Consider the following 22,919-nt stretch of genomic DNA (forward strand, 5'->3'; position numbering starts at 1 on the left):
CTTACGAAATAGCTGTCAATCATCTTGGAATCATTCCATTTCGCCATATAAAGCTGGTAGTATCCATAGTCCTCTCTGTCCAGTACTCTGTTAGTACTCAAGTAGCCAGTCCTACTCACACTGAAGCTGTTTAAGTAGTTTCCGCCTCTGCAAGAAACATTGACACTGTTAGACATACGCCTATGCATAGCCTGGTACGCTGTGGTGAACTATTTACTGAATAATCAGTTTAATAGGGTTCTAGCCATACCCGTTGTCATCCTGCAGGAGGTTTAGGCTATTATATAATAGTCTTTAAATCTGAAGACACATCCGAATCAGTCCCTGATTGACAAACTATCTGCTGCTTGCCAGAAGTTTGGCTTAAGGGTAGGGGAAACACTTAGAGACCAAATTTTTTTTTTTGTGCTTCAAATCTAATGATATTATACAGGAATGTTATGCATGAGTACCCTATCAAAAATCTAGAGAAAAAAAAGTTTGAAAATGTTGTTGTTATGGCAACGGCGGCCATTTTGTTTGGGACTGGCGTAATCCGAGGACCTTCTGTATTGGAATAACATCTGGCCTTATTGCAATATCAGCCACACTTATTCTGGGTCGTTTATGCTCCAGTATATCGAGCTTACTCTTTGGGAACTACTCACTATATTCCTATGAGTCCTGAGAAATTACATTTTAATGAGATTAATTATCTCCTTCTTAGTATCAACGTTTAGAATCTAGCTTTTTTTTAGCAATTAGGTAAACATGCATAATGTTTATTTATATTTCATTAGTTACGTATTTGAAAACCTTATAGAATACTCCATAGCAGAGGTTCTCAAACTGTGGTCCGCGGACCCCCAGGGGTCTGTGAGACGACCGTATGGGGTCCGCAGAAATACTAAGTGTATACAAATAAAATAACTTCTTCGCTAAAAGCCAGTTTCTACGATCGGTTAATTTTAATACCTCGCCCCTCACTGTTTTGTATATGTCTATTACGTAGTATTCATTTGACGACATAATTTATAAATTAGGCCTATGCATTTGTGTAGCTTATCACGTAGGGGTCCATGGGCAAGTTTTGACTATATCAATGGGTTCCCTGGTCAAAAAAGTTTGAGTACCTCTGCTCCATAGTATACTTACTCGATAGTATAATTAGGCGCATTCGCTCCTAAGACCTGTTTGCTGACTATAGTCCCTATTGGCTCGTTTTCAGCGACTTGGTAATCGCTAACATTGTTAATGACTGGTTTCACGAGTATGTTTACTGTAGTCGTTCCGGTCAGCGGAGGTAGCCCCTGGTCAACGGCGATGATCGTCAATGTGTAGAACCCGCTGTCGGAGGTGACAGTTCTTGTGGTTTTGATCTGGCCAGTGACGGTGTTTATGGAGAACAGCCCCTGAGTGTTGCCGCCAGAGATGGCATAGAAGAATCGACTGTTGATGTTGACGTCATCATCCCTGGCTGACACCTGGTGTACGTTGGTGAGGGGTGGCGTAGCGGTGGAGATGTTAACATCCACCCGGTTCGTGCTGAAAATCGGGGCGTGGTTATTGACATCCGTGACCAGAATGGTGACACTGGCTGTGGCTGATCTCGACGGGCTACCACCGTCCGCGGCCCGCACTGTGATCACGTGCTTTACAGCAGTGTCGTAATTTAAGCTTCCAGAGAGAGACAGCGATCCAGAGTATGTGTTGATGAAAAAAAGATTTGCACTGTTACCGGAAGTGATGGTGTAGGAGACAGTCCCGAAAGACCCGGAGTCAAGGTCATTCGCTTTAGTAATGAGGAACTCCTGGTTCAAGGGGAATGACTCGGGCAGACTTACGCTGTAGGAGGTGCTAGTGAACACTGGTGAGTGGTTGTTGAAGTCAATGACGTAAATAAAGACGACTGCGGATGATGTCTTGCTGGTAGCTCCTGCGTTGTCGATGGCGTTGACGTAGAAGTTGTAGCTTTTCGCTTGCGAGTACTCCAGCGCGCCAGCCAAAGTGATCAACCCCGTGCTGGAGTTGACCTGGAATGGAGCCCCGGACTTTAAAGAGTAGCTTACTTTCCCAAACTGCCCAACGTCGAGGTCAGTGGCGCTGACTTTACCAACAGACGAACCGGAGCTGGCTGTTTCATTGACTGTCCAGTTATACACATCGCTCGTAAACTGCGGAGTGTAAAGATTCACCTGGAGAACGGTCACGTTGACCAAGACGGTGCTGTTTAATGAAAGCTTCTTTCTGTTCTGCGCAAGCACTAGCAATGAGAAGAATGACTTACTGGCGTAGCTTAGTGGCGACACCAACTGAATGGCGCCCTCGTAAGGCTCGATGAAGAAGTTTTTGTTGGGATCACCACTTGTAATAGAGTAGATAAGATCCCCAGCAAACCCTTCAGTAGCCCCTAAATTTGTGGCGTACACTTTGGCCACCAAACTTCCTACGGGATGCGTCTCATTCAGAATTTTCGGATCTGAGCTATTCACAGTGAAGGAAGGTTGTTTGAATTCTGGTTCAATGTGAACAGTTACAAAGGCCGTGGAACTTCGAGCTGGACTTCCTTTGTCAGTAGCGGTCACTTGAAGGTCGTATTTTTGAAGGACGTTGGGGCCCAAAAGTGAATTTGAAAGTAAATCAAAGCCACTGATTTTAAACTTGCCATCGGCGTTGCCGGAAGTGATAGACAAGACTACGGATCCGTTTACTCCGTTGTCTTTGTCAGTCACAGAGAAGCCGCCAAGTTTCGTGTTAGACGCTGTGCCGTAAGCTGTTGAAAACACGTGGTTAGAGGACGGGTTAAACACGGGGTCATTGTCATTGACATCCAAGAGCGTGACACTGACAGTTGTGTTGGCAGACTCTCCTTTAGTGTTGGTCACTTTGACACTGAAATTCAAAGTGGGCTCCGTCTCCCTGTCCAGCGGGTAAATAACGTAGACCTCACCAGTGTGTAAGTTTATAAAGAAACGGTTTGGCGGACTTTCATTATATATCGTGTAATTCAATTCTGACCCGCGGTCTGGATCTGAACCATTGATGATTAGAACTCTGGACCCGACTGTGACACTCTCGCTCAGCGTGAGACTTACGGCCCCGCCAGATGGCGTGATAGTAGGTTTAAATTTGTCCACGCTTTCAATTTTCACAAGAACAATGGTTGAGCTATTCAGAGAGGGCGTCCCACCGTCCTTGACACACAAAACTAGATTATACGCGGGCGTTTTCATATTATCAAACGGCTTTGTAGCCCTGAGGGTGCCATTACTAGAGTCGTACTGGAAAACGTTATCATCATTCCCAGAACATATGAAGTAAGTTAGCTTTGCGTTGACTCCAGAATCAATGTCTTGAGCCGGAAACTCGCCAATGACTTGAGGCATTGTGACGTTTTCCATAAAACTTCGCGCCGTGAAAGAATTAGCAAAGGCCGGAACGTTGTCGTTGTAGTCTTCTATAGACACGCTCATTGTGGTGGTGGCTGTCAGCTTGCTGGCTGTTTCGGCCTGAACTACCAACGTGTAATACGAGATGGTCTCTCTGTCCAGAAGCTTAGCGATCCTAACGTTGCCGCTGAGGTGGTCGATGCTGAACATTGCGCTTCCGTTGCCGCCCACGATGCTGAAGACAGGCGCCTCGTAGGAGCCCTCTGTGGTAAAGTTGGCTATTGAAGTGGACACGTTTGTCATCTCGTTGACAGCGACAGGAGAGGTGGGAAAAGTTTTAAATTTCAAGGTATTGTCTAATTTCATCTCTATTGTCATTGTGGTCGTTTTCGGTGGCGAACCGTTGTCTGATGCTTGAACTTGAAGATAGAAGATACCTGCGCTTAGTTTGTTGTTTAATTTTAGAACACCGTCGTTTAAGTTAAGTGTGAACATGCCATTCGGGTTTGGTCCTACTATGGTGTAGGTAATAGCTGAACTGCTGGCGTCTGGATCAGTACACTTGAGAGTTAATATCACATCTGTTACATTCAGGTTGGTCAGATCCTTAGGAAGGATGTTTGAGCAGACAGGAGGATTATCGTTGACATCATCAACCATAATGGTCAGCGTCATATTACTGGACTGGACTTCAGTTTTCGAGCTGTCAGAAGCCACGATGTCCAGGTTGTACAAATTAGTGGTATCGGCGTCTAGTCCTAGTCCAACTCGAAGCTCTCCAGTGGTAGGGTCCAGGATGAAGGGAACGGAGCTGTTGACCAGTCGATAGGTAACACTTCCGTCAGGGCCGTGGTCACTATCAGTAGCCATAACCTTTAACACTAAGGTACCTTGTCAAGATTCAAACAGAAATAGGCATTAAAGTTAGAACATGTTAGATTTAAAATAATCGTGAGCATTACATCCCTTTAAATAGTTGCAGTAAATTATTCGTAATAAAAATAAATTAAACATCGATTGATATTACTATATATAATATTGGTTAAAGGAGGAATACTGATACATTGAAATTTTAGTATTTGGTTAACAGTGCCGGATCTTAGTAACTGGAGGCCCTAGGCAGAGTTTTGTGGAGACTACTACATATATTTGGCTTTTGTATAAATTCACTGAATAATATCTATAAGTCTTAAAGCATTGTCACATTTATGATGTGCGAAATTTTGCATTTGTAAATTTAAGCTAATTTCCCACATTTTCTAATATTTAATATGCATTTAAATGATTATTTTTAAATGTGACCCCCAGACCCTTTTTTTTTTTTTAATGGGCCAGGCCCTGTGCGGATACGCAATCTTGCACTGTCGTTAAACCGGCACTGTTTTTATATTGCAATGCCTGCAATAAATTGCAATTTTCATCTTGTTGTAATGGCTGATAAGCCTATATTGAGAAAAAAAAATTACATTGTGATATCGAAATCTAATGCGCATTGTATTGTAAAATCAGATATTTATAGGGCCTAGTAAGTATATATTATAATGTCTGATTATTAGGTCTAAAACGAATAACAATTATGTTGGTACAATGTATACTCAAGAACTGTAGCCGCTTACTTTCTTTCACTCACTTTAAACAAGTATTCTTTTTTAAAAAAAATTCATCGTTATTTAAATCACTATGTACGAGACTTATATTTTAATGAGGCTAAAGATCCAGACCTCTAGGCTAATTGTTTCGGAATGACATACTGAAAGTAGATTTTATAGTTTCACACTTTCATAATTTGGAATGACCTAGCGATAGAAGCTCTAATAGTTTCGTAATTTGGAATGATCTAGTGATAGTAGATCTAATAGTTTCGTAATTTGGAATGATCTAGTGATAGTAGATCTAATAGTTTCGTAATTTGGAATGATCTGGTGATAGTAGATCTAATAGTTTCGTAATTTGGAATGACCTAGCGATAGTAGATCTAATAGTTTCGTAATTTGGAATGATCTAGTGATGGTAGATCTAAAAGTAATTTGAAACGATCTGTTTTTGTCTACTCACCTGGCTGCGCTCCTTCACTTACATGTTGAGTGGAGTAGACATTAAAAACTGGAGGTGACTCATTGATAGGGAGCACCTTGATGTTCACATAGGTCTCTGATGTCCTAGGTGGCTTCCCTTTGTCCGTAGCTCGGACTAGAATCAAGTAGGACGTCTCCTTTTCATAATCGATACCACCGGACTGACTTAGTGTGACGGTTCCGGTGTTGGAATCGATCTGAAATGGTGACGCTGTGGAGAATTCAAATATTTTATAAAAACGTATTTGTCACGTAATTGAATTTTGCAGTTCCTCTAATTCTTTCTCAATAATCGCATTCTATGTGTAGGTTAAATGTGTAAGTTATTCGTAGGTTAAATGTTGCTCCATGCCACACAAAGAAATTAATTAGAGCTTCACAACTAGCCCAACAGAGCTAATGGTATCATGGAACTTACCAAAGGGCATAGAATAAACTATGGCACCATTTTCCCCGGAATCTAGATCTGTGGCAGTGACGTTCACCACTTGGTAGCCTGCTGTTTCATTTTCCGCCAGGCTTCCTTGAAAGACACTCTGAAATGACGTGCGATCAATTACTGGGTCAAGAGTATTTGGAATCGGTTGGAAGGTGAGATCAAGAGATATTGTGGGAAGCGTGGTCGAGAGGCCAAGTGCGCTTGAACTTGGCTTGGCTTGGCTTCCTAGAAGGGGGCTCGAGGTTCGACACCCGACTCGGGCAGAGTTGTGTTTACTAAGCGCCTAAAGGCAGCACGGAAAACCAACTCCTAGATACCCCCCTTCCCCCCGCTCCCACTGGTCCACAAATGAGATTGGACCAAAAGCGCTCTGAGCATGCTATAAGAATGAAAGTAGCGCTATATAAAAGCTATACCTAATAATAATGTTTTAAACCTACGCTAAGTGATTTACACTAAAGACAATGCCACCACATTTGAACATTCACTGTCTCAAGTAATTAAAAGTATCAAGCTACAAACATTAGTGTGAACATTTCAGAAATATAAAATGTATTTATTTTGATTGTGAGTAATAAGTTTCTGTGAACCACGGTTAACGAGGGTTTCATGTGGCCAACAGAACGATCAACCGCTTTTACTTTTCCCCAAATGGTTAGTGCTCTTGTACAGGGTCTATACTCTTTTGAAGACTTGAATGAAAATGGGTATGATACGTTATAATGTTATTATATTATTATATTATCTCATTTTCTTTCTTTTTGAAAATATTTACTATGCATACTTTAGGTTCCACGACAAAATTGCGCGGCAAAATAGCGCCGACAAAATAGTGCCGACAAAATAGCGCGGGCAAAATACCGCCGACAAAATAGCGCCGACGAAATAGCGCCGACAAAATAGCGCCGATAAAATAGCGCGGGCAAAATAGCGCCGACAAAATAGCGCGGGCAAAATAGCGCCGACAAAATAGCGCGGAAAAATTTGTTTTCATTTATTTGCAAAAACTACTTTAGACATCGTTAAATATGAATAGAGCCAAATGTTTATTTTATTTTAATGTTATCACTATTTTTCAGTCATTTTGCAAGAAACACTTTAGATATCTTAAAATATAAATATGCAACGTTATGCAAAAAATAATAATAAGCTAAAACGTCTAATTCCTATATATATATATATATATCTTATCTTATCTTATATAATACAGACGTTACTTCAAAAAAGAAGATGATTACGTCCTACGCGTCATGCATTTAGTAATGCATATTAGCCAATGACTTAAATTCTGCCAAGTCACTGGTTTTTCTGGCTAGCTCAGGCAACCCATTCCATGCTCTAATAGCACTAGGGAAGAAGGAGTATTTGTACAAATTTGTCCTAGCATATGGGACGAGGAATGTGCCTTTATCTTTGTGTCTTTCAGAGTATTTTATTAAATTTTGTTTTTGTATTTGAAGATTATGGTTCAGTGTTTTATGTATGATTGCTACTTTATTATTTATATTCCAGAAATGCACCTTAAAAACACGCTAATATACTTCCATATTTGTCAGATTTAAACACACATACACATGCACACTTTCACAAAGTTAAATTGTATGCTGCTCAGGACCTTTACTTACTATAATCAAGTACTTTTGTACACATCATATATAAGTCCGCGCTATTTTGTATTGCGCTATTTGTCGGGAAATTTCGCGCTTGATTCGCTATATTTTGTCATCGCTATTTTGTCAGATTAGCTATATAAAATTTATATATATATATATATATATATATATATATATATATACATACATATAAGAATTGCTCGCTTAAGAGAATAGGATTTAATGTTCTATTTTTAGTTTTTGAAAGGTCCCCTTGTGAGAAGGAGACTCTGGGTAACTGAGCTGTGTGCACTACCGTAGATCCGGCCCTGTTTTGGTGTAATTAAAATAAGATTATATTTCTGTTCCAGCGGAAGTGTGATCTGATTACTTTATGCTTATCTTAACAGTATTACCGATCCACTTATAGGCCAATAATAACAACAGGGTTAATGTATTCACATATCAAATTATTCAAAACTAGGACGGTGAATGTGGACGACACATCAAAGTTTAAAAGGTCACCTGAGTAAAAGATGGGGCATTGTTGTTGTTTTCGATCAGACCAATGAAGATGGTAGTGATGTTGAAATCGGTTTCGTTTGAGGAGACCTTCACAGGACAGGTCACGTTATGAGAAGTCCTCCAGTCCATGGCTGCTTTGACGAAGAGGATTCCTTAGGCAGACGACAAATAATGAAACATGTTTATAAGTAAAGTATATGAACAACAACAGCATAGGAATTGTATGTAATTATATTACATGATCGGTAGAGTCGGAGAGAAGGTACAGAGAAATAGAGAGACGAAAAAATACAGAGAGGGAAAGGTTAAAGTGAGGAGAAAAAGAGAGATTAAGAAAAAGCTAGAAAGAGAGAAAAAGAGAGATGAAGACCGTGGAAATTAAGAAAAAGCAAGAAAGAGAGAAAAAGAATGATGAAGACCGTGGAGATTAAGAAAAAGCAAGAAAGAGAGAAAAAGAGAGATGAAGACCGTGGAGATGGAGAGAAAAAGAGAGATGAAGACCGTGGAGATGAAGAAAAAGCAAGAAAGAGAGAAAAAGAGAGATGAAGACCGTGGAGATTTTAAAAAAAGCAAGAAAGAGAGAAAAAGAGAGATGAAGACCGTGGAGATGAAGAAAAAGCTAGAAAGAGAGAAAAAGAGAGATGAAGACCGTGGAGATGAAGAAAAAGCAAGAAAGAGAGAAAAAGAGAGATGAAGACCGTGGAGATGAAGAAAAAGCTAGAAAGAGAGAAAAAGAGAGATGAAGACCGTGGAGATGAAGAAAAAGCAAGAAAGAGAGAAAAAGAGAGATGAAGAGCATGGAGATTTTTAAAAAAGCAAGAAAGAGAGAAAAAGAGAGATGAAGACCGTGGAGATGAAGAAAAAGCTAGAAAGAGAGAAAAAGAGAGATGAAGACCGTGGAGATGAAGAAAAAGCAAGAAAGAGAGAAAAAGAGAGATGAAGAGCATGGAGATTTTTAAAAAAGCAAGAAAGAGAGAAAAAGAGAGATGAAGACCGTGGAGATGAAGAAAAAGCTAGAAAGAGAGAAAAAGAGAGATGAAGACCGTGGAGATGAAGAAAAAGCTAGAAAGAGAGAAAAAGAGAGATGAAGACCGTGGGGATGAAGAAAAAGCTAGAAAGAGAGAAAAAGAGAGATGAAGACCGTGGAGATCAAGAATAAGCTAGAAAGAGAGAAAAAAGGGGATGAAGACCGTGGAGATGAAGAAAAAGCTAGAAAGAGAGAAAAAGAGAGATGAAGACCGTGGAGATCAAGAATAAGCTAGAAAGAGAGAAAAAGAGAGATGAAGACCGTGGAGATGAAGAAAAAGCTAGAAAGAGAGAAAAAAAGAGAGATGAAGACCGTGGAGATGAAGAAAAAGCTAGAAAGAGAGAGGATGAGGTTAAAAAAAGAAGAAAACGTTAGAGAGGTGGAGGGGGGAAGAGAATGTGGGTGACATAATAGAGAAGAAGAATTAAAAAAAGAACTGGGGAGAGAGTGAGAGGAGAGAAAGAACAAGAGATGGAGAGCCAGACTTTGAGGACGATGCGCACAATGTCCCAGAGCGTCTATTTATCTAGTCAACCCTTTAATAAATAGGTTATACATGCGGAGGTACCCGCTGACGTTTCTGTTCTAGCTAAGTATTGAATAGAGTCCAAATTTAAGTTTATGTTATAATATTTCGAAAAATTATAAAAATCAAACTAAAGATTTTCCAGTGTTGCCAATAAGCCAGTAATTCTTTTCCCAAAAATATACATCGACTATCCAACTTTTAAGAAAATCGTTAAAACCGTTTTTGAGATTCATCTCTCCAGGTCCCAGTTTCCACGAAGAAGTTGCAAGCTGAGAAGATTAATTGTAAGGAAAGAACAAGTCTTCTGTATTGAATCTTACCTCTAACTGGATCTATTTCAAACCAGTCTGGCGTACAACCTTGAGACAACTCGTATGTTATCTTAGAGAAAACGGAATCGGGCGAGTCCGCGTCAGTGGCGTTGACCCTCATGACATAATCACCGAGCAGCGCCTTCTCACTGACAGCTATAGAAGAAACAGACTTTTTAAAATAATAAACTTTTAATTTACAACAGTGATGATTGAACAAGCTAAGGGAAAGAACTGCAAAATCACTGCCATATATCTCAATACTGTTTTTTTTTTCAATATAAAACAAAATTAATTAATGGTTTCATACTGCTGAAACATGAAGTGCAAAAATTCAACTTGATCTGAGAATGGGAAATGGGAGAAATAACCAGTACAAAAGTTTATAAGGGAAACAACTCCACATACATATCAACATATCTCAATAAGTAGCAATTATTTCCCTTTTTCGATACCAAACAAAGTAACAAAAAACCAACTATTAATTGGATGACACATTTTTTTTTGGATCAATTCATACTTTATTTGTTACAACAATAATTGCGTAAAGTTTCTACTTGATCTGAAAATCGTTGTGGAAGAAATAACATGTACACTAATTGTGTATCAAATAGACAGACAGACAGTTTATATAAGCTCAAACTTTGGCTCAGTCGGTAAGTTGTTAAGATATACTGTCTCCAGAAAGAATAAATGAATGACAGTCATAAACGTGGTAGATCTATATCATGGAACAAAGACAATCATATCCAGGTTGTGCATGATTATATGGAAGTGTTTTACATTACATGATTACATGGAAGTGTTTAACATTACATGATTACAAAGAGTTATGTTTGCGGCATAGGAAAGGAGCATGGATATAGATGTATGTTTATAACTTAGAGTGACATTTCTTCTTCAAACTGTCAGGTAGAGTTGAGCCCTCGGCTCTTGGAACTCTAATCCAGCAAAAGTGAACAAGAGCTCCCTCTCACCGGCCTGAATGAGAACAGTGTACACTGTTCTGTCTGACCGGTGGGTCAGACTCGCGGCAAGAGACCGCATACACTAAGACCCCCGCCACTTTCCTTTTCTATACCAGGTTAACTGTGCGGGGCACGCCATTTATGTAACGGCCCCTTGAGGAACAGCGCCTGGATTTTTGTGACAAGGTTGTGGGAGCTTTTTTACAACTCCGCACATTGCAATGAGGATGCTCTCGCACCCCCTTAGGCACCCCCACGGGAGTCTTGTTTTGCTACCCTTTAGCCTAATCGTTTCCTCTTACGATCGTTTCCACCCGGGCGCCACTATGAGGCAGGGTAGCATGCCCGGGTAGAGTGACATAATGAATGACAGTGTCATTCCAATGACAGCTTACTTGCGGTGTACGGAGGGTTGATGACCGGCACATTGTCGTCCACGTCCTGCACTATTAAAACAAAGGTCACTGTAGCCGTTAGTAGTTTATCCGGTCCCTGGTCAGTAACATGAACCACCATGGACAGTGTCCGGTCGCCGTTCTCGTAGTCCAGCGTATCATTGACCGTTATTTCACCGACGTCATTGATGTTAAGTCTGCCTCGGACATCTGTTTCTGAAACGTGAACATAGAAACACATTAACCATCTGTTTCTGAAACGTGAACATAGAAACACATTAACCATCTGTTTCGGAAACATGAACATAGAAACACATTAACCATCTGTTTCTGAAACGTGAACATAGAAACACATTAGTACGTTTGCAAGAGCTTATCATCTGCGTCTATAGGGTATTCGTATATATAAATTAATCAAAGTAATCTGCTTTTGTTTTTCATCTCGATATTTAAGATTCGTTTAAAGGTCTAAGTTCCTTATGCAATGAAATACATTAAGAGATCTAAAGAAGAGCAAGCGGTATGGAGAGAAGCTGTGCAGGGCTGATATAATGGCATCGAAAGAAAAAAGTAAACACATTTTAAGATAATGATTTAATAAGGGTTAAAAAATCAAGCGAAATATACAACGTCTAGGACGATGTATTGCATCTAACTAAATAACTAAAACAACTTTGTACTATAAATGGAAAACGTTACTGATTTCATTCTTCGGTGCTAAAAATACATTAAATATTATATTGTGATTTTTAGATAAATAAAGTTTCACTTTTCAAACATAAATATACAACAGATATAAATATACAACAGATATAAATATACAACAGATATAAATATACAACAGATATAAATATACAACAGATATAAATATACAACAGATATAAATATACAACAGATATAAATATACAACAGATATAAATATACAACAGATATAAATATACAACAGATATAAATATACAACAGATATAAATATACAACAGATATAAATATACAACAGATATAAATATACAACAGATATAAATATACAACAGATATAAATATACAACAGATATAAATATACAACAGATATAAATATACAACAGATATAAATATACAACAGATATAAATATACAACAGATATAAATATACAACAGATATAAATATACAACAGATATAAATATACAACAGATATAAATATACAACAGATATAAATATACAACAGATATAAATATACAACAGATATAAATATACAACAGATATAAATATACAACAGATATAAATATACAACAGATATAAATATACAACAGATATAAATATACAACAGATATAAATATACAACAGATATAAATATACAACAGATATAAATATACAACAGATATAAATATACAACAGATATAAATATACAACAGATATAAATATACAACAGATATAAATATACAACAGATATAAATATACAACAGATATAAATATACAACAGATATAAATATACAACAGATATAAATATACAACAGATATAAATATACAACAGATATAAATATACAACAGATATAAAGGCAGACGAAATGGCTACTTACGACTAACTATTGTGTAGTTTAAAGTTGTGACAGACTCCACATCTGTACAGTTCAGGCTTGCAATAGTTGTACTTGTTGTGAGAGACTCTGGTTCACTCACGACGAGTAGGTAGTTAGAGCAGGACTTGGAAGTAATGAAATAAAAGATGACAAGTTAGAAACAAGTCAAAGTTGTAATTCATAGATAAAAACAGGAACCTTTTTTTTTTTGGCGTATGCTTGTGATGCGTGCTATACCTAGCAATGGAACGAGAGGCTACAGAAAGATCCCAGGTATCACATACAAAGACTGTATCACAAACGAAGAGATTAAAGACAGGGTTACTGCAGCCATTGGACCCCACGATGACCTGCTGACTTGTCAAAAAAAACTAAACCTCTGCGGCCATATTACAAGGTCGTCAAAAAGTCAAGTCAAGTTCCCCTTTCAAACCTTGTGGTCTATAGGGCAGATGATGTAAAGGTCATCTGATTCTGTGGCCTACGGTTGACGAGGGTGTCATGTGGCCAGCACAACGACCAACCGCCTTTACTTTTCCCGAACTGATGTCAGGTACCCATAAGAGCTGGGTAGATTCAGAGGCGCCCGTGGATACCGAAATAAAAATCCCAGTCTTCACCAGGATTCGAACCCGGGACCCTCGGCTCGGTTCAGAAGCCAAACGCTTTACCGCTCAGCCACCACGCCTCCTACAAGGTCGTCAAGGCTCGCAAAAAAAAACAAACAGAAAAAAAGAAGAAGAGGCAGATCTTGGCAGAGAAAGCGCTGGAGAGACACCACAAAAGAATGAACAGGTTTGTCATTGAAAGAGATTCTATTCAAGGCAAAAGATAGAGAGGAATGGAGAAAAACGGTCAACGGATTTTGTGTGGTTCCCCGAAATGACCAAGGAATCATCATCATCAAACTCCACTTGAATGAGGACTTGAGAGGCTCAAATCCTCTCTTGCAAAAGCCCTGGACAGAAACCCTGCGTAGTGCATAAATGTCCCCATACAGGTCGAGAATTTTTGGTTTCCCAGACCTGTCAAGACGGAGATCAGCAAGTCTGACCAAGGCATAGGTGAAGGAAGGTGACGTATTATACGTGTTTTCTCTCAATTATTTCAAAGCATAACAGTCCGGGGCAAGTTAGCCTAATTCAAAATAGTTATCAAATAATAATATGACAACAGTCAAATAAAATCAATGAAATCATTGCATTGAATACCAGGATCGATATCTTCTCTTCAAAAGATAATACATTATTATGAATAAAACAGGGACGTCATGTTTGGAGGACTCACCGGCACATTATCATTGACATCTTCCACTTTGATAGTGATCGTCATAGTGGCACTTTTGGAATTGGGAGCGTTCAGAGCGACGTCGTACACTTCCAAGGTCAAGGTGAATGTGGAGTTCTTCTCGAAGTCCAGTGGCTTGTTCAAGATCAGCTGACATGTTTTACTGTCGATACTGAAATACTTATCAGGATCCCCTTCTAAGAAATAGTGAAATGATAGGTTTAGTGAAATTATAGTTTTAGTGAATGTAATGAAATGATAACGACTAGAATACCAATAACATGGCTTTATTCGACAAAATTAGACTACAGTAAACAGTGAATGAAACCAGCACGTCTAGCATACCACTGATGCAGTCTATACACACACACACACTGGACATGAAACACAACAATGGCCATGACCTTCAGACAAGCTGGACGCACGCAGAAAATCAACTCAGTTACACTACAGTGAAATTATAGGTTTTAGTAAAATTATAGGTTTAGTGAAATTACATGTATTATATAAGCAGTAAAGAAAAACAAGTATTCCTTTCAGACTTTTTGATCTATTTGGTCATCTGTTTTTTTGGTCCACGGTTTAAGACGAGCCAGCGCAACCTAAGGTCAGAACTGGGTGGAAGTGCCATGAAGATCCCGAAATAAAAAATCCCAGGTAACAAAAAAACGGGCATTGTCTTCGATTCCAAATATTAAGGGTGAGTGCAGTGTTTCACATGGCCGTACAAACCCATTCGCGACCTACATTTTTTTCAACATCTAACGAAGACAAAGACAAATCCGTTGCCCAGCGGGGGTAAATAAGAAAACCATTCACGTCACAAAAGTATTTCAAAGGTAGAAGACAGGTAAACTGACCTTTGATCCATACAAAAGTGACTTCATGTCCAGAACCTGGCAGGTCGTCATCAGAGGCGTTGCAGACGATGTCAATGGGCCCTGGGCGAAAATTTTCAGGGATAGTGATGTCACCAGAGATGGTTGTATTTATTACCGGAGTTATGTCATTAACAGGCAGTATCTCAACAAGAATGTTGGCAACAAATGGCTCTGAGGTAGAGTTATCACTCACTGCCACTGTCATCTAGAGCAAAGGGGAATTGTCTTAATGATTTCAACGTTCTATATAATCAATTAAATCAATCCCTACAATATACTAAAAATCTCAACAATATTTTTAGCAAATAGATGTATACCATAGATCTATGAATAGATAGATAGATAGATAGATAGATGGATGGATGGATGAATGGATGGATAGATAGATAGATAGATAGATAGATAGATAGATAGATAGATAGATAGATAGATACAGACAGACAGACAAATAGACAGACAGACAGACAGATAGATAGATAGATAGATAGATAGATAGATAGATAGATAGATAGATAGATAGATAGATAGATAGATAGATACAGACAGACAAATAGACAGACAGACAGACAGATAGATAGATAGGTAGATAGATAGATAGATAGATAGATAGATAGATAGATAGATAGATAGATAGATAGATAGATAGAGACAGACAAATAGACAGACAGACAAATAGACAGACAGACAGACAGATAGATAGATAGATAAATAGATAGATAGATAGATACAGACAGACAGACAAATAGACAGACAGACAGATAGATAGATAGATAGATAGATAGATAGATAGATAGATAGATAGATAGATAGATAGATAGATAGATAGATAGATAGATAGATACAGACAGACAGACAGACAAATAGACAGACAGACAGACAGACAGACAGACAGACAGATAGATAGATAGATAGATAGATAGATAGAGACAGACAGACAGACAAATAGACAGACAGACAGACAGACAGACAGACAGACAGATAGATAGATAGATAGATAGATAGATAGATAGATAGATAGATAGATAGATAGATAGATAGATAGATAAATAGACAGACAGACAGACAGACAGATAGATAGATAGATAGATAGATAGATAGATAGATAGATAGATAGATAGATAGATAGATAGATAGATAGATATAGACAGATAGATAGATAGATAGATAGATAGATAAATAGATAGATTAGATTGACAGACAGACAGACAGACAGATAGACAGATAGATAGATTGACGTATACCATAAAAGGGCCTCTGTATTGGATGTCTGTAAAAACATATTCCTCAGCGTCTGGAGCTTTAAGCCAGTAAATGCTTCCACTATCAGGATCGATATGGAACAAAAGGCTCAGGTCTCCGTCGGTATCGTTGTTGAAGTAGTAGAACAGGGTATCGTTTACGTCGGGATCATAGCAGTAGTAACTCAGATTGAGGGCCAACAGCGGTAGACTTGCAACTGGTCCTTCCGTAATGGTGATGTTCAGAAATGAAGTTGTACAGTCCGGACGTGCACATTGTGAGACTGGGGACGTCATTGAGACAATAACATTAGATAGTTTTACCTCACCATTTTTACAAAGCTTTTATCAACTCACTTTGTCTGTCTGTCTGTCTGTCTGTCAGTTAAAATGTGTACACGCTATAAATCATTCAGTACTCACAGATATAGCTAAATAACTAATTAGTCAATTAATTATTTTGGTTGATATCAATTAAGGGAAATAACTTCTACATAGTTGAGAGATATAGTTGTAATATCGAGTTCTTCCCCATAGATATTCTGTTTTAGAGAAAAATATTTTTTTTATATTTTGCTGATTTATTTATAATTCTAAATTAATAAATGCACTAAAATAGTGAACCATTTTAGGCTAGAATGTCTAAGATTCAATCATTTTAATTAATAGCTAGCCTATAATAAAAAAAAGAACAGAGCCAGCCTTTAGAGATTTCGGGCCCTGTATGAATTTGTAACTAAGAACCATTGTTACTGTGCAGATCCCGTGCAACGCTTCCCAGCCTCAATATGGCGCCCGAGTGAACACGACGTTAGAGGCGACGATCAGGCCACAAAGGAAGCAAAACCAAAACTCCCTTTGGGGTACTAAGGACCGAGTCCATTGCACTAGTGGGAGTGGAAGAGAGCACTCAACAAGCATGCAACTATTCACACACCGTTCCTCAAACAGCATTTTGTGGAGGAGACCAGCACATCTAATGTGGGAGACGGAAGAAATATGACGCGAAATGTGCTGATCTTATCTTATCTTATATGATACAGACATTACTTCAAAAAAAGAAGATGATTACGTCCTACGCGTCATGCATTCAGTCATGCATATTAACCATTGACTTAAATTCTGCCAAGTCACTGATTTTCCTGGCCAGCTCAGGCAACCCATTCCATGCTCTAATAGCACTAAGGAAGAAGGAGTATTTGTACAAATTTGTCCTGGCATATGGGATGAGGATGTGTCAAATAACCATAGCAGAGAATGGCAGAGTGAAGAACTCTACTGTAGTCCTTGTTTTCTGGTTTAACTTGTACATTTTATTGAAGGTTTAAAATTCTTAATCAGAACATACATTGTAGAAATGACCACTGAAGACTTGACCCGCCCTTCAAAGCGATTATGAAACAATTTTATCCTATAAATAGCAGACGTTCCTTCAAAATGGGAAGAAAATTACTTCCCCTACGTATCTACTTTTAAAAGAGACTTAAACTCTGCTAAGTCTTAGGATTTCTTGTCTGATTCACGCAACTCTCTCCATGCTCTAATGACAAAAGATGGAAAACGGAGCTCTTGTACGAATTTGTCCTTGCAAACAGAATAAGAAATGTGACTTCGTCATTCTGTATTGATAGAAGAACTTACTGTCAAAAACTTAATCTTTTGTTATTTTAACTCTAGTCAACATTATTTTTTTGAGTTCTTAAAATATTACAAAGTAGTTTTTCAATTATCTTAATTTTTTTTTTAATTTCAATTTTCATTTTTTTTTTCAATTTTTTTGTAAATATTCAATGTCTTTTTTTTTTATACATTTTTTTTTGTTAATAAGGTATCGTCGTCAATTACGAAACTTAACAACTATTACATTAGTTTACACGTAGGTGGACAAGGTAACCCTTCTTCGAGCTGAATATTTTGCCACATTTGATGTAGACAAATCTTTAGTCCGCCAAAGAAAAACCCTTGTCGAAGACATGCGTTGAAGGCGAAAAGAAAGCGTAAATTGAAACAAGGTTACAAAGACAGTTTGTGTGGAAACAAAATCAAAATTGGCCCCCGAAAGGGTCCACCCAGGCAGGTAAAGGGCAGGTTTCAATATTTTCAGAAAGAATATCAGAATGAGATTCTATCAAAATGACAGATAAGAATGGAGAAAGAAGGTTGATAGATCTTGTGTCCAACGGTCCAGCAGACCAAGGGATAGGTGAAAGTGAAGGTGATGTTAGATGTGAACCTGGCCTAGCTGATTTCATATAATGATTAGCTTATTGATCTAATTTTTTGTATAGAGTCAATCTCTTATTCAAAGCCACATTAAAAAATAAACATTTCTTAAAAAAAAAAAAAAAAAAAAACACCCTTAGTTATGTACTTTGCATATGTCATGATTGCCGGTGGAGTACGCGATAATATGACAAAATGCTTATTAACTGTTTTAAATTATTTTCCACTTATATGCGTACTAAATAGATTTTTTTCTCTTTGAAAAAAAAATAATAACCATTTTTTTTTTGTTGTAAATATAGTAGTCAGTATGACAGAACTTACTTTACTTGGCAATACATTTGTTTAAAAAAATGTTGATGAAAAACCTAAAACCGTTTTCATAAATGTGTTTTAAATATGGTAAATAGTCGTCTCCCTTACTATATAGCCTTCTGTGTTTGGTTCTATTAATAGTGAACAGTTGTAAAAATGGTGTATTTTTATGAAAAAAAAAAACCTGCTTGCATAGTTGATTTTAAAAATTTATTTTTAAGAAAAAAGTAGCCGTGATGTCGAATTTTCAATATTTTTTTCTAGTTTACGAGATTTAAACAGGACGGACGGACAGACATTCCACACATAACTAATAGCGTCCTTTCCCCTTTCGGGAGCCGCTAATAAAAAACAAAAAAAAACAACAATATTCCAAATTATGAGTCAACATTTTTCTGGTAGGTACTAAAAAAAAAAATGTAACATGTTTTTCCAAGTGTCTTAAAGCATAAGAATGATATGACAAGAAGAAACCAAATTGCTATAGACTTGATAGCATTTTTTGAAAAAAAAAACAAAAAAAAAAACAAATTTAACATATAAAAATACCTGTGATTGTCAGAGATAGTATAAACAGCATCCAGTGAATCCATGAGGCCATTATAGCTGTTATATATAATTTTGAACAAATACTTTATCCGCACTTACAGTAAACACAATAGATGATTAGCGATTGATGCGATAGCGTCCCTTCTTAAACAGTACTAAAACAGTCAATTAAACAGTATTTTAATAGCATTTGAATAATTCTATATGGTAGAAGCCTAGTCTAGTGAACTGTTGGTTAGGTGTTTTGATTTCAGACTCTGTTATAACCTAGTGCCAACACACTAACAACTAACAATTTCTCTCGTTCGGAATGTTTCCCAAGAAGGAGAAAACGGCCACACCTCTACTTGTCTTCTTAAAGTACGAACCATAACTCTTTCTGCTTTACACTTTTTACCTCCCCTATCACCCTGATTGTGTATTGATTTTATAGACGCCGTCGTTAAGGTTTCAAAACTTGTTTATTATTATCGCCCCTTTCGCTAAAATCTCGGATCGATCTTAGTCAAAATTGAACTGTGTGCCTGTGTGTGGGAAGGAGTGAGATTAAAAGAGATCGAACATTGTGTAGGGCTTCCAAAAAAAAGGGAAATCAAGGCGAGGGTGGGGAGGAGGAGTTTGAAACAGATCACGTGATCTCGGTATTTACCGTTCTTTCTAATGAACTGTTAAATGACTGTCACTCTCTGCACGTCTGCACTAGGCATGACGGGAAACGGTTGACCTCTCGAGTCTATTATCTACGTCTGTCAATCAAATCTGCAACAGATCAAACAGATCTATTGTCTGTAGATCCGCGTGCATTCGTTTCAAGAGTTATTCAATACAGGACCCTGGGGGGGGGGGGAGGGGGAGGGGATAATGACCTGGTTCGTGGACTTGAAAGTTAACGTCTTTCAATTTGATTGGAAATACTATTTATTCATATTTCTAAAAGCTTGAAATGTTTAGGTGAGTCCAAGAGAAGCATAAATGATTTCATTTCTCAGACGTCATAACTCTATTGATTAAGAAACTTCGTCAATCTATCCCGAATCTTTTCAATGTATTATTGCTGTTTGTTCTACTTAGAATGTTTCAAACATTGAAGCCCCCGCTTACTCGATCACAACCCCCCCCCCCAATAAACAGATTTAGACATGATAGGGCCCTAAGCTATTTAAGATAGGGGGCCCCAAATAAAATCTTTTTGTTTTTGGGATGCCCCCAAGAAAGTGGGGGGGGGGGCCTAAAACTATAGCCTATAATGCTTATGGGTAAATCCAGCACTGCCCCTCCCCAAATAACAAGCAACGATTTTTGTTGTACAGAAATCATAATTTATTGAAATACAATTGTTAAATAAAATTTATTTAGTGACATTTAATTAAGCATATTCTCACTTTTTATACTCGCTGTCATTTCTCTCTTCCTTATTTTATGAGCCAAAGTTTTCTTAATAAATACTATAAACTGTTTTGCGGTTTCTTTAATATTCTTTAAAAATGCAAATAACTAATTTGTTCTTTTCTTCATTTCTACCATATTGTTAGGATTCCTTTTTACAAAGCTTATATCAACTCACGATACTTCTCTGACGCCCAATCTCGAATCAAGATGAAATTCGGCACAATTTTTTCTTTTACCTGGCAAAACCAAAATCTATTTAAAAAAAAACGGGAGGAGCGGTAAAGAGCTTGGCTTCTGGGTTCGAATCCTGGTAAAGACTGGGATTTTTATTTCGGGATCCTTGGGCGCCTCTGAGTCCACCCAGCTCAAATGGGTACCTGACATTAGTTAGGGAAAAGTAAAGGCGGTTGGTCGTTGTGCTGGCCACATGACACCCTCGTTAACCGTAGGCCGCAGAAACAGATGACCTTTACATCATCTTCCCTATAGACCACGAGGGGAGCTTTACTTTTTTTTTAATAAAAAAAACCCACTCCAAATAAGTTATTTAACTAATAGTAATTATTTTGTTTTGATATCTCGCACAAGGGAAAGAAACTTAACGTGATAGAAATTGTGGTATAAGCTGAATTAGTCCCCTTTATAGATCTTGAAGCAAACAATATATTACTATACAATCTTCTCTGGTCAGAAGTACCTCACTAGCAGAGTGGTTAGCACGTCTACCCGAAGAGTCGTGAGCGACGAGTTTGAATTCAGGACTCTACCCTAGCACCTTTTTCTTTGTGTGTGTTTGTGTGTAAATGCTTTCTAAAACCAATTACGATGAAATTCACCTAGATATCCCTGGTTCCAAAGCGTCACCACCAACAAAACAGTATGAGTCACCATTACAATAAACCTGATGTAAGCAATTCTTTACATTACAGCAGCCCAAGCTGCTGGTACATTCTCTCCAGTGGACTACACGGAATAACTGCTCTTGAAGTTTATATAAAGTTTCCTGTCACGTTTACGACATTTCGAGGAAATTTCTAATTGGCTTTTACAAAAGTGCATTTATTCCCCACTTTCATTACCAAAGGTTGGCCTACATGTTGGCCACTATTGGAGATGTTTCATACCTAGCGGAAAAGTTATAAATAGCAAAATTTTGTTTTTGGTGCATCCGGCGTACAAACTAAAGGAAAGTGTTGATAAGCTAGGTGTTTTTTTTTTGTTAACGACACATCCTTGGGCAGACGATAATTGTGCTCATTTTTTTAGAACTGCAGAATCAAATGAAATCGCTACACTCCATTGTTGCTACGCCACAAGCTGTGGGGGTGTGCAGGGTTTATTGAACCTCTTAGCGTTATGGATGCTACGCCACTGTGCATTTTATTTTAGTCACATCTTCCTGGCTATAGTGAACACTGTCATAAATATAATAACAAGCGAAGTATTAAAAAAAAAATATAAAAAAAAAACAGACAAAGCTTTATATAAGGGAATCAACTGCACATTTCTAGGACATATATCTCAATACTGTAATTTTATTTCCATTTTTCGATATGTAACAAAATTATTTAATTACCACTAATTAATTTTTTTTTATTGATTCGTGTTATGTATAATTGTATAATTGTGAAAAGTTTTAACTTCATCCGAGAATTTGAAGTGGGAGAAATAACGTGTTGATAATTTGAACCAGACAGACAGACAGACAGACAGACAGACAGACGGTGTGAGTTGATTATAGGGGTGCACCGGATAGTCGCTCCGGCTCAGGCTTCTGTCGAATATTCGGCATTTTTTCACTATTCGGCGATATTCGGCTCCGGTCGAATATTACTACCGGATAGTTTGCGAATAGTAAAAAGTACACCTATATAATATGCATAAAGTGGACCTCGTTCCATTAATGTCTGTTGTAGAATGTATTAATGTTTATATGAAAACAAAGTAATGTGCTTAAAAATAGGGCCTATATGACTATGCACCAAACATCGTTTATTATAAAGACAAGGTGTGTTAATATAAATAGAAATGAAACTTTACATTATAAATGCGATTTACATACAGAGTAGGAATGGCTGGCACATTTGTTTCAATTTGTCTTGACCTTTGAGTAGGTTAGTTAACATCTTCTTTTTTGAAGTAACGTCTGTATTATATAAGATAAGATAAGATAACATGTTAAAATGTTATATTCCTTGATTATAATACTTTGTAACACACAGCCAAAGCAACTAGACTGGGACGCCCTTAATCGT

General features: G+C 37.7%; 1 protein-coding gene across 1 annotated transcript in view; it reads right to left on the reverse strand.

Moving 5' to 3' along the window:
• The window catches only part of LOC106055832 (protocadherin Fat 4-like), a 33,678-nt gene extending 14,007 nt beyond the window's left edge, over window positions 1–19,671 (reverse strand). The window contains exons 1-12 of the mRNA XM_056027054.1: window positions 19,276–19,671; window positions 16,192–16,472; window positions 14,930–15,155; window positions 14,070–14,266; window positions 12,783–12,906; window positions 11,230–11,445; window positions 9,876–10,022; window positions 8,000–8,151; window positions 5,862–5,979; window positions 5,424–5,654; window positions 1,135–4,258; window positions 6–147 (exon numbers count right to left, since the gene is read on the reverse strand). Coding sequence (XP_055883029.1) covers window positions 6–147; window positions 1,135–4,258; window positions 5,424–5,654; window positions 5,862–5,979; window positions 8,000–8,151; window positions 9,876–10,022; window positions 11,230–11,445; window positions 12,783–12,906; window positions 14,070–14,266; window positions 14,930–15,155; window positions 16,192–16,472; window positions 19,276–19,327 — 5,010 coding nt within the window. The 5' untranslated portion in view covers window positions 19,328–19,671. The remainder of the gene's footprint in view (window positions 1–5; window positions 148–1,134; window positions 4,259–5,423; window positions 5,655–5,861; window positions 5,980–7,999; window positions 8,152–9,875; window positions 10,023–11,229; window positions 11,446–12,782; window positions 12,907–14,069; window positions 14,267–14,929; window positions 15,156–16,191; window positions 16,473–19,275) is intronic.
• Window positions 19,672–22,919: the final 3,248 nt, after the last annotated feature.

The sequence above is a fragment of the Biomphalaria glabrata genome, chromosome 4, assembly GCF_947242115.1.
Source record: "Biomphalaria glabrata chromosome 4, xgBioGlab47.1, whole genome shotgun sequence".
Taxonomy (NCBI): domain Eukaryota; kingdom Metazoa; phylum Mollusca; class Gastropoda; family Planorbidae; genus Biomphalaria; species Biomphalaria glabrata.